Source organism: Bufo gargarizans, chromosome 3 (genome assembly GCF_014858855.1).
Source record: "Bufo gargarizans isolate SCDJY-AF-19 chromosome 3, ASM1485885v1, whole genome shotgun sequence".
NCBI lineage: Eukaryota > Metazoa > Chordata > Amphibia > Anura > Bufonidae > Bufo > Bufo gargarizans.
Window position 1 is genome coordinate 305441877 of NC_058082.1, and position 17637 is coordinate 305459513.

The 17637-nt window shown below is 45.6% G+C and overlaps 1 protein-coding gene across 1 annotated transcript in view; it reads left to right on the plus strand.

The window, feature by feature from the left end:
- The first annotated feature begins 4352 nt into the window (after positions 1-4352).
- The window catches only part of LOC122932349 (F-actin-uncapping protein LRRC16A-like), a 299289-nt gene continuing 286004 nt past the window's right edge, over positions 4353-17637 (plus strand). The window contains 1 exon segment of the mRNA XM_044286714.1: positions 4353-4631. Coding sequence (XP_044142649.1) covers positions 4592-4631 — 40 coding nt within the window. The 5' untranslated portion in view covers positions 4353-4591.

The following is a 17637-nucleotide window of genomic DNA, read 5'->3' on the forward strand; positions in this document are numbered from 1 at the left end:
TCATCATCATTTTCCGCTAACTTGTGACAAAAAATAAAAAGTTCTATGAACTCACTATGCCCATCAGCGAATACCTTAGGGTGTCTACTTTCCGAAATGGGGTCCTTTGTGGGGGTTTTCTACTGTTTGGGCATTGTAGAACCTCAGGAAACATGACAGGTGCTCAGAAAGTCAGAGCTGTTTCAAAAAGTGGAAATTCACATTTTTGTACCATAGTTTGTAAATGCTATAACTTTTACCCAAACCATTTTTTTTTGCCCAAACATTTTTTTTTTTTATCAAAGACATGTAGAACAATAAATTTGGCGAAAAATTTATATATGGATGTCGTTTTTTTTTGCAAAATTTTACAGCTGAAAGTGAAAAATGACATTTTTTTGCAAAAAAATCGTTACATTTTGATTAATAACAAAAAAAGTAAAAATGTCAGCAGCAATAAAATACCACCAAATGAAAGCTCCATTAGTGAGAAGAAAAGGAGGTAAAATTCATTTGGGTGGTAAGTTGCATGACCGAGCGATAAACGGTGAAAGGAGTGTAGTGCCGAAGTGTAAAAAGTGCTCTGGTCATGAAGGGGGTTTTACCTAGCGGGGCTGAAGTGGTTAAAATGCTGACAGGGCCAGCCGGAGGAGGAGATCGCGGCTGGCCCTGTCAATCAACAAGAGGAGGGGGTGTTTTTTTGTGGCTGCTACCAGCAAGTAGATGCCCTACTTGCTGGTAGACAGGCAATTAGCATATTATAAAAGTACGTTTTTTGACATATCTACAGAACGAAAATGATTAATAACATAATGTATAGCTATATCGCAAGATAGGGATTATAAGTACCCAAAAAAATATATATTAGTTTAGTGGGGTGACAGAAGCCCTTTAAACATCATCTGCCCCCGATACAAGGGACAATTTCTAAAAGCTTTGGAATATGAAAAAGCATGAGACATGTGCCAACACGGTGTCTTTTTAAACACACTGTATGATAACGCAATCAAACACTCGTTTACCCGTAGCTATTTATGTCAGTGTCACTCAGACATCATTTACTATTGCTGTCATTGCGTGACAGTGCTTGGGAAGGGGGGGTTTTGGAGGGGAAAAAAAATTATATAAAATAAACGAAAGGAGATAACAAGTTTTCCTAAAAACTGTGGGGCACATTTATTAAGAGCAGTGTCATAATAAAGACACCGGTCATAATAAAGCCCTAAGCTGGCAGAGGATCCACCGGAGTTATGAAGAGGCGCAGACCTCTCCATTACATCCAGCGCCAGTACTAAATAGTAAGATAGCTTCCGAGCTACCTTACATTTATCAATATTAAAAGCCCGGAGAACCCCTTTAACTGTCTCTGCTTCCTAAATGCACAGAGACAATTGAGAGCAAGACATACCACAGCTGTCCCAGGACTGCAGAACAGCCACCAAAATCTGGGACTCACCTACAGGGTCCAGGATGGTTGGAAGATATGCTTTTAAGAATACACCACATTGCTATGAAAATCAGAAACACACATCACTTCAATCACATTGGTATAGTTACCTAGTCCAGGTACAGAAATCAAGAGGCTCCGCTAGCCAGCTCTATGCTGGATCTCTGCACTGCTCCATAGCATTATTGCACAAGCAGAGCATCCTCTAGTAAGATGTCCTTTTGAACACCAGGGGGCAGCCTCAGCCTCAGCCAGCTACTAGGTGATGCTGATTGTAAAGGCCCATCCATCAGCCCCACATCTGCCAGTCCAGCCCTGTGCACTGCTACAGCAATATTACTGCTGCAACTGGCCTTGACCCTCTCATTTGGATTTCTATACTCATCTTATGTGCAACCTGGTGCAGGAGCACGTTGAGAGGACTCATCCTGGAGTCCTCTTCATTATGTGTGGGCTTTTAAGAGTCCTCTCAGTGTATTCTTACAATGGTTTGCAGCCCCTGTATATGTAGTAAAACTGAAGAATCAATACTCACCCATTTTCTACCCCCCCCCCCTTTCCCCCTCCAGTGGTGTGCTTCGGTCCTCTTTGCTGCTGACATCATCTTCCTGGCTGCAGCAGTGACATTCTGTCTACACAGGTCAACGGTGCAGCCAATCACTGGTCTAAGGCTACTTTCACACTCATGTTTTGTGCCGATCCGTTATGGACGGATCCGTTCAGATAATACAGCCGTCTGCATCCATTCAGAGCGGATCCGTTTGTATTATCTGTAACATAGCCAAGACGGATCCATCTTGAACACCACTGAAAGTCAATGGAGGACGGATCGGTTTTCTATTGTGCCAGATTGTGTCATAGAAAACGGATCCGTCCCCATTGACTTACATTGTGTGTCAGAACAGATCCGTCTGGCTCAGTTCGTCATCTGCAAGCAGCGTTTTGGTGTCCGCCTCCAAAGCGGAATGGAGACGGAACGGAGGCAAACTGATACATTCTGAGCGGATCCTTCTCCATTCAGAATACATTAAAGGGCAAAAGTGATCCGTTTTGGACCGCTTGTGAGAGCCCTGAACGGATCTAACAAACGGAAAGTCAAAACGCCAGTGTGAAAGTATACAACCCGTCACTGCTGCAGCCAGGAAGATGATATCAGCAGTTTGAGTAAACACCTCAAGGTAACGGCGCCTGAACAGTAGCTGCTCCGACTGTGGAATCAGAGCCTCCGCGCTTGCGCCGCTACTATGCCCAAGATAGTCAGAGCGGGGGGGAAGGGGGGGGGGGGCGGTGGGACGGATATTTAGTCTGTTGATCAAGCACTTCTTCACCTGCGGGGAACGCCCCTCACAGGTGAAGAACTTTTGCTGATGAGACAAATCAATTTTAGAATAGAGTCACTCATCCCTAGTCAGCAGCAAAGAAAACCGGAGCGCAGCGCTGAAGGCGCATGTTCAGGCCAATCTAGACCCAACGGGATATGTTCGGGTCCGCTCCCATACAGTGCATTTTGCAGATTTCAGCCTATACATTGCAATACTTAGCACTTGCACCAGACATGCTGGGAACTAAAAGGGGTTATCCGGGTTGCACCACAATTCCGTATGGCGGCAAATTCCGGGATCACATACCATGCACTGGGCATGTGATCCTCGCCCTAGCCACGGCGCTAGTGCACGTGATCCCGGATAACCACTACATTCTGCACCGCAGATCAATTTTTGACTCAGATTGTTTTCACAGCACGTGGATAAGGTCCCATTCACATGACCGTGTTTTTGCTCCGCATCCAGTTCTGCATGTTTTGAGGATCAGATGTGGACCCATTCATTTCACTGGGGCTGCAACAAATGCGGACAGCACGCCATGCAGTCCGGCAAAACAGATAGCACTTGTCCTATTCTTGTATGTTTTGCGGACAAGAACGGACATTGTCACAATGGGTCTGCAAAAAAACAAACAAAAGAAAAACGGATGCACCACGGACATCATCCAAATTTTTTTCCGAAAAATACATATGGTTGTGTGAATGCACCCTTAGATATGTCAAAGCCACTTTACTGGTACTGTCAACGGCAATTCCGCGGCGCCTCCATCCAGTGGGAGTGCCAATGAGCCAAATAATTCAAGTCGGTAAAATGTGCCAACGCTGATGCCAAGATTTAGGAGCCGGGCTTGATGTAACTACATTTTGCCTCTTTCACACGAACGCGTGCGCTCTGTGGCTGTATTGTGGACCGCATTCGCGGATACGCAATACACGGGCACCGTTCCGTGTGCATTCTGTATCACGGATGCGGACCCCTTGACTTAAATGGGTTTGAAATCCGGAGATGTGGAATGGAAGCGGTACAGAGTGCTTCCGTGGGTGTTTGTCCCGTACTTCCGTTCCCGCAAAAAGATGTTCTATCTTTTTGCGGAAAGGCCGGATTGCGGACCCATTAAAGTGAACGGGTCCGCGATCCGCTGCCCCACGGTGGGTGTTCGTGCATTGCGGTCCGGACACGGGGCGCACACGTTCGTGTACAGTCCCTAGGGGTGAAGGCAGTGCCTATCTCATGCCGTCTCTCTCATTTGCCCACTTTGATGCCCTTTTTTCTTAATTCTCTCCGTTTTTAGGCTGCCTAGTGACCACAGTCATTGACATTGTCCATAAATTGTTTTAAAAAAAAAAACATATTTCATAAAATTAAGAAAGAAGTTTATCATGTGTGGTGCCCCGGGTGCCACTGTGGGCAGACCCTCCCCTGACAGGGGTGCCATGTTATTGTACCCAGCCTGCCTCCTGGGCCGTACCCATGCCCTAGTGGCCGCTGCCTGCCACTGCAGGGGAGGTGAAAATACCTCAGAAATCCAAGCTTGAGGGAAAAGACAGAGAGCCGCTGTTATCAGCCTCCCCTCCTCCTGCCTCCCGCTCACACCCCACCCCCTCTGCCCGTCTCTTTAAGCCTCTCCCCCTTGGTAGTCAGTGCAGGGGATTTCTCCGTTGATTTCCTGTTGTATCGGAGTAACCTGGAGCTGGGGGCATGGAGGGCAGCCGTGGGGGGCATGGACAGTAGCGGTGCCCGCAGCCCGCGCTCGGAGTGACAGCTGTAGTTGTGGTGGACGTCGTGCTGCTGATTTGTGTGGCGCTCGCTGCCTGGCACCGTCTCACACCGGAGGGGCACAATGACAGAGGAGAGCTCCGAGGTCCCCAAAGAATTACAGGGTGAGTGCCCCGGAATAATAACCCTTTCCTGTCCTGCTGCAGGTGAGCCGGCGCGGCAGGGGTTAAGGGGGTGGGCGTGGCTGCCCAGAGTACGCCGGAGACCTGCCCCAGATGCATTGACAGATCCGTCAATCGGGGGGGAGAGAGAATCAATAGCTCCAGGCAGTGGTGAGACTGTGCAGTGCTGCAGGTGGAGATCAGAGACCCCCCCCCCATGTACATCAGGGGCCCTGGAAGTATTCCGCATTCACTTCACATTGCTTTCTACTAAACAAACAGGGTCCACTGGTTATTGCCTGAGATACTTCCCCTTTAAACCATCATTTCGGATGCACTGGATGGTATATGTTTTTAGGTGCCCCCCCACCCCCTTATGGTATGTTGTATGGATGTCAGAATATTGATGGGGACCCCCGCCTTTCAATCTCTGAATCCTAGGTCCCATGGGTGGCTGTACCCCGTCATTCCCATTCAAGGATTTCCCTCGGTGAGAATGAAAGACCATTCATTGAAAGGAGCAAAAATTGTAGAGAATTCTTTTAAGTGGCGGCATTTGTGGGTAAAAAAAAAAAAAAAAAAAAAACTGAGATCCGCGCGAAGTGAATTTGTATCTGGTTTTGCAGATGGCTCCTCTGTCAGTGGGATTTTATTCCATAGTGGAGCCTGGTACGCTGCCTTGTTTAATGGTACCTGGTGATTGTGCCACCGCGTTTCATGCCAACCATACATTGCAAAAATCTGTGTTTGCTGCAGTGGGCAAATGCGCGTATTCGCCCTATGATTTATGTATTTCTTATTGCAAATGAAAACACCACAGAGTGTTACTGATGCAATGCACTGAGGTTGTGTCCTGGCAGAGTTCTCATATCCAGGACTCTTAAAGGGGTTGGTTGAAAGATTTCCCAAAGGGGGAACTGTAATAAAGCACTAAAAGAACAGGTACTTGCCCATTTATTCCCTCGCTGTCCCAGTGCCGCCATACCAGTACGTCCTCCACATGGAGAGGAACGCTCAGAAGAGCAAGAAAAAAATGGCGCACTGCACTGGGGGCTGGTAATAAAATAAAAACATGACAATCTGCTAGGGGTCTGATGAAGATGGTGGACCGCCATTGAAACGTGTATCTGATTGTCATGTTATTTTATTTTTTATAAAATATTTTAATACTAGCCCCCAGTGTTGTGCGGCATTTTTTTCTTGCGCTTCTCTCCATGTGGACGATTTTTGGTCATGGTGGCACTGGGACAGCGGGGGAACAAATGGGTACCTGTTCTTTTATTGCTTTATCACAGTTCCCCCTTTGGGAAATCTTTCAGCCAACCCCTTTAAGAGTCCTGGAAATGAGAATTCTGCCAGGACACAAAACCTCCAAGCGTCTCCTCCGGCTTCCATCGAGGTGTTTCCGGGTAACGAGCGCAGCAGCCTGCTGTCCCTCCTGTCCACGGAGTGACTTCACTCCCACCTAGCCTGCTCTACAACATCTGGTAAAGTAGACTTAGTTTACACGGGCGAGATTTCCGCGCGGGTGCAATGCGGGAGGTGAACGCATTGCACCTGCATCGAATCCGGACCCATTCATTTCTATGGGGCTGTGCACATGAGCGGTGATTTTCACGCATCACTTATGCGTTGCGTGAAAATCGCAGCATGCTCTATATTGTGCGTTTATCAACGCAGGCCCCATAGAAGTGAATCAAGTGCGGATGCGGTGCTATTTTCACGCTTGGTTGCTAGGTGACAGTCTATTCACTGTATTATTTTCCCTTATAACATGGTTATAAGGGAAAATAATAGCATTCTTTAATACAGAATGCTTAGTAGGTGGTCAATTGAGGGTTAAAAAATAATTAATTCACCTTCTCCTCTTGATCGCGTAGCTGCCGGTCACTTCTTTAATCATGAGCTGCCGGCTAAAGGATCTGTGGTGACGTCAGATCACATGCTCCAATCACATGATCCATCACCGTGGTGATGGACCATGTGATATGACGTCACCACAGATCCTTTAGCCGGCATCTCATGATTAAAGAAGTAAGAAGAGACCGGCAGCTACGCGATCAAGAGGAGAAGGTGAATTAATTATTTTTTAACCCTCAATTGACCACCTACTAAGCATTCTGTATTCAGAATGCTATTATTTTCCCTTATAACCATGTTATAAGGGAAAATAATAACATCTACACAACACCGAACCCAAACCTGAACTTCTGTGAAGAAGTTCGGGTCTGGGTACCACAGTCAGTTTTTTTATCACGCTCGTGCAAAATGCATTGCACCCGCGCGATAAAAACTGAACAACGGAACGCAATCGCAGTCAAAACTGACTGCAATTGGGTACATACTCGCGCGGGTTTGACGCAACGCATCCGGACCTTATCTGGACACGCTCGTGTGAACTCAGTCTTAGGCGACTTTCACACCAGCGTTTTTGCTGGATCCGTCGTGGATCATCAAAAACGCTTTCATCATAATAATACAACCGTCTGGATCCGTTCTATTATCTCTAAAATAGCCAAGATGGATTCGGCACTAAAACCATTGTAAGTCAATGGGGAACGGATCAGTTTTCTTTGTGTCTGAGAAAACGGATCCTTCCGCATTGACTTGCATTGTGAGTCATGACGGATCCGTCTTGCTCCTCACCACATCGCGGACAGAAAAATGCTGCTTGCAGTGTTATTCTGTCCGTGATGGGGACGTAGCCAAACGGAAGCATCCCCCCCCCCCCGCTATTAAGATCCTATGACGGATCTCAATAGTGGAAAGGGAAAGGGCAGATGTGAAAGTAGCCTAAGGGTACTTTCACACTAGCGTTGTTAGAATCCAGCGGGCAGTTCCGGCAAACCGTATACAAACGGATAGCTTTTTTTTCCTGGATCCATCTCATCCGGTATTAAAAGCTAAACTAGCTCCTCCTATATCCTGGTCATGCGCAGACCGGAAAACCAGATCCGGCGATGTGGCAATTTCCAGAACACTTGGTACCGGATAAGGCATTAAGACATCGCTATGGAAATTAATGCCGGATCCGGCAAGTGCGTTATTGTTCCGGGGTTTTGGCTGGAAAAATACCACGGCACAGCTAATGAAATCGCTCTTGTGATGTCACAGCAGCATATCTGATGAAATCGCTCTTGTGATGTCACAGCAGCTCACCCTGCAGAAACCACTTATGATGTCACCATAGTTTACTTGACTGAAACCCACTTGTGATGTTACCGTACTTTACTTGAGTAAAACCAACTTGTGATGTCACAATAGAATGCCTGACTGAAGCCTATCTGATGACAACACACTGTGATATCACTTCCCACCATACAGAAATAAACGGATGTTGTCATAGCATATCACACAACTAAACTAAAACCTACTTGTCATGGTACAAGCTGACTTATTTATTACACTGACTTAGGTCGAATGCACGAGTGTATTACTGTAGTGCGGCGTCGGCGTCATAGCAACCAATGACGCCGTGCGCTCCTGCTCTCAGCAGGAATCCAGGCCGGGATACCACGGACCGCTCTCGGCCGTGTGCATTCGGCCTTATTCGGACATTTTCATCACATGCTGTCCCCGATGGGGTTCTCAATGTGAGTTCCTTATCAGCATGTCTTTGGAGTGAGGGTGGAAACCAACATGTACTCCATGCAGATGTTGTGTTTGGTCAGATTCAAGCCTAGGACCCCAGCACTGCAAGGCACCAGTCCTAACCACTGAGCCACCATACAACAGTTGACGTTACAGCTTCTTACCTCTCTGAAATTCACCTTTGATGTTACATCAGCTTATATGTTGGAAATACACTTATGATATCGCAGTAGCTTGTCCGGGGGCGGACGCCAACAACCCTGTGCAGAAGCATCCAGGGCTGCACTGGCCCACTATGGTACCAGTCCAGATGATTTTCTGGTGGACCCAAGCTATGACATGATGGACCTCTGATAAAAACAGATCCCTTAAATGGGTTGTCCAAATTTTATTTTTTTATTCTTTCTATTTTTCTAACTAAGCAACTGTAAAAGCTTTTCAATTAACTCACTTTATCTCCAGTGGCTCAGAGTTCACTGAGGGTCACATGACCTGTGATGTCAGCTTCTCTCCCTGCTCTGATAATGTTCATGCACAAGCCTGAGAGATCTGTACACAAGAGGTCACTGTGCTGGCCACGCCCCCCTGCACTGCCAGCTGCTGCTTATTGCTCTCTCCCAGGATTCTTAACCCCTCTAGCTGCACAGACTCAGGGCTGAAGTGTTTACTGTGTAGCTGCAGGCAGTGAGGAGTCAGATTCTGGGCACAAGAGCTGACAGAGAAGTTCTGCAGAGCATTGCAGGTAGGGGGAAGATCCTGTGTGTATTAGCAGTGTCATTGTACAGCTAGGACTTGTAGTCCTATACATTAAGCATGCTGCTGAGTCTCCCAGCAGGCAGACATGTCACTCAGGGCAGCACTTTTATTCACTCCCTTAGCAGTGCAGGGGGAGGGGCAGAGATTGTTTTTATTGCAAGTAAGGGTACTTTCACACTAGCGTTTTTCTTTTCCGGCATAGAGTTCCGTCACAGGGGCTCAATACCGGAAAAGAACTGATCAGGCATATCCCCATGCATTCTGAATGGAGAGTAATCCGTTCAGGATGCTTTAGGATGTCTTCAGTTGTTTTGACTGATCAGGCAAAAGATAAAACCGTAGCATGCTACGGTTTTATCTCCGGCGAAAAAAACCTGAAGACTTGCCTGAATGCCGGATCCAGCATTTTTCCCCATAGGAATTCACAACAGAATGTATTAGTGCATTCAAAATACAAGACGGATCCGTCTGTCCGCATGACAAGCGGAGAGACGGATCCCTTCTTGCAATTCATTTGTGAGACGGATCCATCTCACAAATGTTTTCAGTCACATCCAAATCAGCATATCTGGCGGGTAGTTCCGACGACGGAACTGCCTGCCGGATCACACTGCCGCAAGAGTGAAAGTAGCCTAAACAAAGGGCCAGAAGAGAACTAAGGAAATGAGGAAATAGATTATTATTTTTTATGCCTAAAACTTGCTTAGCTTAGTTAAATATCGCTGACCATAAGATTTACAGTGCTATATATATATTTTTTTTTCCATAACTCCGACAACCCCTTTAAGGTCCTATGTCCAGGTCCTCTTTAAAGGGGTTTTCCAGAACTATAAGATTTAGGACCTATCCTTAGGACTTGCCATCAATGTTTGATTGGTAGGGTTGTCATCCCCAGCAGGGGGCCAACACATTGGTGGTGATTTTTATATATGCATGATTAGTCTTGGTTTATGATAAATGATCACTTACACTAGGCAATTATCGTTGTGAATGTTTGGAAACAAAAAAAATTATGATTTTAATTGCCCTTTATATTGTGATGAGAAAAGATTTGAGTTTTTCTTGTTTGGTTATCACACAGAGGTGTATGGCGGGAGGCAGGAAGGGTGGCTATAGGCCGGGTTCACTGATAAAGATCCTGTATTATGACTTGATTCTCACTGTTCTACTTATTTCTACTATTCTTGTACAGCCAAATGGCAAACCCAATCTACTGGATACACACTGATCAGCCATCAAATTTAAGGAGTTGGCCAACTTTGTAGATGTTTTCTACAGACCTCACAGTGTGGCCAGACCTTTGGTGGTAATCATACTTATCTGATCCCAACCGCTGGTTTCCGTCTCCATCACTGCCTCACTGGCTCTGTAGGTCAAGGGTGTCCCTATGTCAGTATCCAGTTTGATGTCGGATCACCTGACCCAATCACGTGACACATGGGTGACACGTCACTGCTCTGGCCAGTTACCCAGTATCAAACCGGATGTTGATGGCGGGATCTGCAGACCCTTGGGGCAGCAGTGGAGTCGGGACCCAGTGGTGAAGATCAGGTAAGTATGATTACCACTGCAGGTCCGACCATGCTGTGGGGTCTGAAGAAAATGTCCATGAAGGTGACCAACCCCTTTAAAATCTTTAACCCAATATTGCATTGGTCCCAGTCATGCCTCCGAAACAGCTCTGATCTGTCAGGGAATGAACTCTGCAAGACCTCCGAAGGTGTCCTATGCTATCTGGCACCATGAAGATAGCAGTGTCCTGTAAATTGTGAGGTGCGGCCTCCATAGATTGTTTTTCCAGCATAATCTCACAGATGCTTGATTGGATTGACTAAGCAATGGGCCATTTTGGCATTTTATATGCCAACGCATGTCAATGCATGGCATTTTAGAAATATATGCAGAAAACGCACAACTCCTTTAATGGTGTATAACCTCAGAAAATGATGCTGAAAAAGCCTAGAAACAATTGCCCTCAAGTCCCTGGACTCCTGTGGTAATCGACTGATGTTTGGTCCTCATGAACATTATATACACAGAATACAGGACTCTCACTAGCCAAACCCAGTGCATATAAAGTAGACCTGGTTCACCCAATGGGTCAGTACTACATGGACACTGTCATTTACCAGTCACAAAATCGGCGGATCCGGCGGGTAGTTCCGGCGACGGAACTGCCCACCATATCACACTGCCGCAAGTGTGAAAGTAGCCTAATAGCCATGGCAGTAAAAGAGCATTGATTGCATGGGTTATGAGTGAAACTTGATATTGTTTGAGAACTGTGTCCCATGCTGACTTGTTCTGGCTTGTCTTCAAAATTTCACTTAACCGCCGACCTAATAATAAAGCTTTGAATTTCACTACTCCTTTGAAATCTACTTTACGGTATTCTTGATAGGGTTCTGTGGGCGTAACAATGGCCATTCATTGCTCAGAGCACTAAATTCTGTCCATTTGCAATGTGTTGTGTAAGTGAATGTCAGCATTTGAACACCATTGTTGAGTATCTTTCCGAATACAGTATAACAGTCGGGAGGAACTAAAAAGAGCTCGCCTCGTTCTCCATTGTTAAAACCCATATAAAGAAACAGAGACTTTCCAGCCCGATCCTTTATTTAGTTTCTGCCACAGTATGTGAATGTAGTATACTTATGCATGTTGAATGGGAGGTTTGTAATCATAGCTTACAAGGACATCGTGGGGGAAAACAATTTTAATATCAAATAAACCCAAAAAATTGTGACATGTTAACATGTCATTGGCAGTGATTTTTAATTTCAAGCTTGAAATGCATATGCTATAATAGTTCAGAGCCACAATTGCAATTCTGCAGGCTTAGAGGGAACCTGTCATCACATTTATGCTTCCCATACTAACGACAGAATAAAGTAGAGACAGGTGAGTTGATTTCAGCGGTCTGTCAGTTATAAGTTAAATGTAAGTGGTTGCCGAGAACCAACATCACAATAATTGCAGACTGGGCCTGGAAAAGAGTCCCGGCCACCTGAGAAGAGTCCTGGTTATTCATGAATTCCTGCTGATGACTGACCGTCTTCTACCTAGTTTTCTCCCTTTCTCTCTAGGAGAGAACTGCCAGTCATCAGCAGATGGGTGAGAGAGCAGGAGACTATGTATAACCAGGACTCTTCTCAGGTAGATCTGACTTTTTGCAAGGCCTGGGCTGCAAGGATTATGATGCTGGTTCTCAGCAACCACTTACTTTTAGCTGAACACCGCTGAAATCAGCATTTCTGTCACTATTTTATGTGGCCCTCAGTGAGGTCAGCATAAAGTTGATGACGGATTCCCTTTTAAGAGCTTAAATTTTGCAACTATTTAACTATATTATATCTGTTAATAAAATGTGATCTAGTGCTCATAAGTGACCACGCTGTTTTGTTTAATAATTAGATCTCTAAGCCAAGATCTCTTTCAATAGCTGTCAGCCAAACACTAGTTCGGCCCACAGTTATTCCTCTTGACTCTCCGGTACATATGGGCGCTCAACTCGTTTGGGCATGAGTGTGTTTTCGGTGTCAAGAGAGGAGAAAAGCTGCCGCCAGACACCTTGGCTTCAGCTTTTCTGACTTAACAAATGGATCGGGTGTTGGAATTCAATGCAGTCGGAGAGTCTGGAAGCCCCTCTCATACACAATAAGTAACTATTGGGTTCGGTTGCCCCTAATCCAATTCATATGGGGCCTTTTAGGGCTGTATTATACCAACAGGTTATCTGACATATATTTTCTGACCAATCATTGGTCAGATGGCCAATTACACAGATCTTTTGTTGTACACACCAACTATTGGTCTGATTGGACAGAAATTGGTCTGAAAATCTGTTGGTGTAATACAACCCTTCGGGCTCTTTCACACAAGTGGATGCCGTGCGGGTAATCTGCTGCGTGAAAGAGAGCCAAGCCCCGTTCCGGACAGCAGAGACACGGAGCATTAACATGACTGATAATGCTCTGTGCCGATCTGTGACCTTTTAACTACAAAATCACAGTGAGATAAAGTTGTCACTGTGATTTTGTAGTTAAAAGGTCAGAGAGGCACGGAGCATTACCAATCGTGCTACTGCTCCGTGTCTCTGCTCTCCGGAACGGGGCTTGGCTCTCTTTCACGCACAGGATCCACTCGTGTGAAAGAGCCCTGAGACTGGTTCTGTATAAGTTGTATCTCGTGTTTTATACAGACTTGGTTTTAGCTGATTCTATGAAAGAGACACGTACATTAATCCCTCTGTGTAGCTTGTCCATGTAATCTGATGTACTGACAAGCAGTACTATTCAATAGGAAAAAAACTGGTATAAAGGAGTTAACATTAAGGGGGAGATATACCATCTCCCTATGCCTTGGTTTTGGCGCTAAAAAGTGGAAACCCCGGTTTTGCAACTTTTTAAGCTCCATTGTGACTAAATCTAGTTGCTACTGGCCTTTTTACACTGCCCTTTCCAGTTTCAGAAAAGGGGGCATTGTGTGGGCAATGACAAACTGGCATAAATGATTACTTAGATCTACGCTAGCTACGAGCTGTTGTAGGTTTCAGTCTGGTGCATGGACTCCTGGAGAAGGCATTTAGTTTATGATGACCACAGGCCTCGTCATAAATTAAATGCCTCCTCCGTTGGTGCAGGGGCCATCAAGACCGACGTAACATACGTTAATCTTGATAAATAAGGGCCTTATGTGTTTTTTGTTTGTTTTTTAAGGCTGGCGATGTTATACGCTGGTCTATTACTCTTGCACTTGTGGCAGACGCGCCAAAGTTATGTAGAGGTGCAGGCCTCTACATAACTTTGGCGCTTGGTTCCACTGACCGTGCGACATAGTTTAAACTACTCCAGCTCCCTGGTGTAGAAAATGGTATTCAGAATGCATGGGCATAAAACTGATCAGTTCTTTTCCGGTATAGAGCCCCAAGGACAGAACTCTATGCCGGAAAAGGCCTAAGGCTACTTTCACACTTGCGGCAGAATGATCCGGCAAGCAGTTCCGTTGCCAGAAATGCCTGCCTGATCTGGCAAAACGTATGCGAACTGATGGCATTTGTAACACGGATCAGGATCCTGATCAGTCAGAAAAATGCATTGAAATGCCGGATCCGTCTTTCCAGTGTCATCTGGCAAAACGGACTGGCATATTTTTTTTTTTTTCACCTTTTCTTCGGTCTGCGCAGAAAGAACGGATCCGGCATTCCGGTATTTTGAATGTTGGATCCGGCACTAATACATTCCTATGGAAAAAAAATGCCAGATCCGGCATTCAGGCAAGTCTTCAGTTTTTTTTCGCCGGAGATAAAACCGTAGCATGCTGCGGTTTTATCTTTTGCCTGATCAGTCAAAATGACTGAAGTGCAGACATCCTGATGCAAACTGAACGGATTACTCTCCATTCAGAATGCATGGGGATATGCCTGATCAGTTCTTTTCCGGCATTGAGCCCTTTTGACGGAACTCTATGCCGGAAAAGAAAAACGCAAGTGTGAAAGTACCCTAAGGCTACTTTCACACTTGCAGCAGGACGGATCCGACAGGCTGTTCACCATGTCGTATCCGTCCTGCGGCTATTTCGCCGTGCCCGCAGACCGCCGCTCCGTCCCCATTGACTATAATGGGGATGGGGGCGGAGCTACGGCGGTGCACGGAGAAAGCCGCCGGACTAAAAAGCCTGACATGCAGTAATTTTAGTCCGGCGGGCTTTCTCCGTGCACCGCCGTGCTGCGCCGGAGCTCCGCCCCTGTCCCCATTATAGTCAATGGGGACGGAGCGGCGGTCCGCGGGTACGGCGAAATAGCCGCAGGACGGATACGACATGGTGAACAGCCTGTTAGATCCGTCCTGCCGCAAGTGTGAAAGTAGCCTTAGACATGTAAATCACCAGTAGACATTCCTGTACTACATCTTGGTTAATTTTTCCAATAATTCAGAAATAAGAATAAGTTCTTAACTCTAGAGTCATAGTTGTGAAAATGAGACAGAGTTTTAGGGATTTGCTGCAATTATATAAATATAATATTGTCATGCCAAGTAATGCCCAATTATTATAAATCTGGAATCCCTGGACTGTAGAAACGTACAATGTAAAAAAGTAAAGTGGTTCTCAAACAAGTTCACCTTATATGTTGTGCTACTGTTTCGGCAGAGTTCCAAGTATTGTTTAAATTTCACTCACGGAGGAGGAAGGGAGCCATCATTTGTCTTTTTTTGTCAGTAAAATAATTTTAATAACCCCTGTTGGTTTCTATGGATTCCTGCTGAGGTAGAGCATCTGTGAAGTTGAGAGATTTTTTCTGACATTTTTGCGTGGGTGTTCAGAAGACGTATTATTATAGCGTGTTATGTAGATTTGTAAATCTATCAGTCTTCAACATTCATTTTTTGTGGGACACAAATAAAACTGCCATCTGATTAAGGCCTCATGCACACGACCGTTGTGTGCATCCGTGGCCGTTGTGCCGTTTTCCGTTATTTTTCGCGGACCCATTGACTTTCAATGGGTCAGTGGAAAAATCGGAAAATGCACCGTTTTGCAGCCGAGGCCGTGATCCGTGTATCCTGTCCGTCAAAAAAATATGACCTGTCCTATTTTTTTGACGGACAACGGTTCACGGACCCATTCAAGTCAATGGGTCCGTGAAAGAACACGGATGCACACAAGATTGGCATCCGTGTCCGTGATCCGTGGCCGTAGGTTGCTTTCATACAGACGGATCCGAAGATCCGTCTGCATAAAAGCTTTTTCTGATCTAAGTTTTCACTTCGTGAAAACTCATTTCCGACAGTATATTCTAACACAGAAGCGTTCCCATGGTGATGGGGACGCTTCAAGTTATGTTCGGGTGTCCGCCTGGCCGTGCGGAGGCAAGCGGATCCGTCCAGACTTATAATGTAAGTCAATGGGGACGGATCCGTTTGAAGATGACACACTGTGGCTCAATTTTCAAACGGATCCGTCCCCATTGACTTGCATTGTAATTCAGGACGGATCCGTTTGGCTCCGCACGGCCAGGCGGACGCCAAAACGACTTTTTTTTCATGTCCGTGGATCCTCCAAAAATCAAGGAAGACCCACGGACGAAAAAACGGTCGTGTGCATGAGGCCAAACTGACAATGTTTGCCATGTATAAGGGTACTTTCACACTTGTGGCAGAGGATTCCGGCAGGCAGGTCCGGTATTTATTATTATTTTTAATTTTATTTTTTACAGATTTAATGGTCTGCACCTGCGCGGACCGGAAGAACGGATCTATCAATGCGGCAATTTTAATGCCGGATCCGGCACTAATACATTTTTTGGCCGGAGAGAAAACTGCAGCATGCTGCGGTATTTTCTCCAGCCAAAAAATGTAAGAGGGACTGAACTGATGCATCCTGAACGGATTGCTCTACATTCAGAATGCATTAGGATAAAACTGATCAGTTCTTTTCCGGTATTGAGCCCCTGTGACGGAACTCAACACCGGAAAACAAAAACGCTAGTGTGAAAGTAGCCTTAGGGCCCATTTGCAAATGCTATAATCAACAATATAGCAAGTCAGTTGACGCTTGTTTAATTACATTTATGTTGAGAAATCATCGTTTGTTCCATACATTTTGCATTATTGTTGGTAACACTTCCCTGTTTACCTGAGAGCATGTGCTGCCCCCAAATGATTTGAATGTGTGATCAATGATAAACAAGTGTTCGCTCATTTATCATATGGTGGACGTGGGGCACTGTTCGGAGGGAATGTTCATACAAGCAATTAGTCAACCATCATTGTCTAGTGTAAATGGGCCTTTATTCTTTATGGTTCTGTTACATTAATGGGGTTTTCCAGGAGTTCAGTATTGATTAGAATATCCTCAGTGTCGAAACGTGGGGGTCCGACTTCCCGTATTGGGCAGACTAGATGGGCCAAATGGTTCTTATCTGCCGACACAGTCTATGTTTCTATGTTTCCCCGCTGATCAGCTGTTTCAAGAGGCTATTACCGCCATACATTGAATAGTGGCTGTGCTTGGTATCACAACCAAGGTCCATCCACTCGAATGAGATTGTGCTGCAAATAGCCCATGTGACCAATGAACGTGGCAAAAATGGCCTAAGAGGCCACGGTGCTCACTGGAGCACAGTGTCCTTTTCATTCAGCTGATTGGTGGCTTGTAGGGAATCAATATTAAACTCCCAGAAAACCCTTTTAAAGGTATTTATGCTCCTTAATACATAGCACATAGGGGGAGTTTATCATGAGTAAATATTTGAAGCCAGTTTTGCTTTGACGCCTCTTTAAAGGGAACCTGTCACCGGGATTTTGTGTATAGAGCTGAGGACATGGGTTGCTAGATGGCCGCTAGCACATCCGCAATCCCCAATCCCCATAGCTCTGTGTGCTTTTATTGTGTAAAGAAACAGATTTGATACATATGCAAATTAACCTGAAATGAGTCCTGTCCCTGACTCATCTCACACACAGGACTCCTCTCAGGTTAATTTGCATATGTATCAAATAGTTTTCTTTACAAAAAAGCAGCACACAGAGCTATGGGGACTGGGTATTGCGGATGTGCTAGCGGCCATCTAGCAACCCTTGTCCTCAGCTCTATACACGAAATCCCGGTGACAGGTTCCCTTTAAGGCCTCATGCACACGGCCGTTGTTTGGGTCCGCATC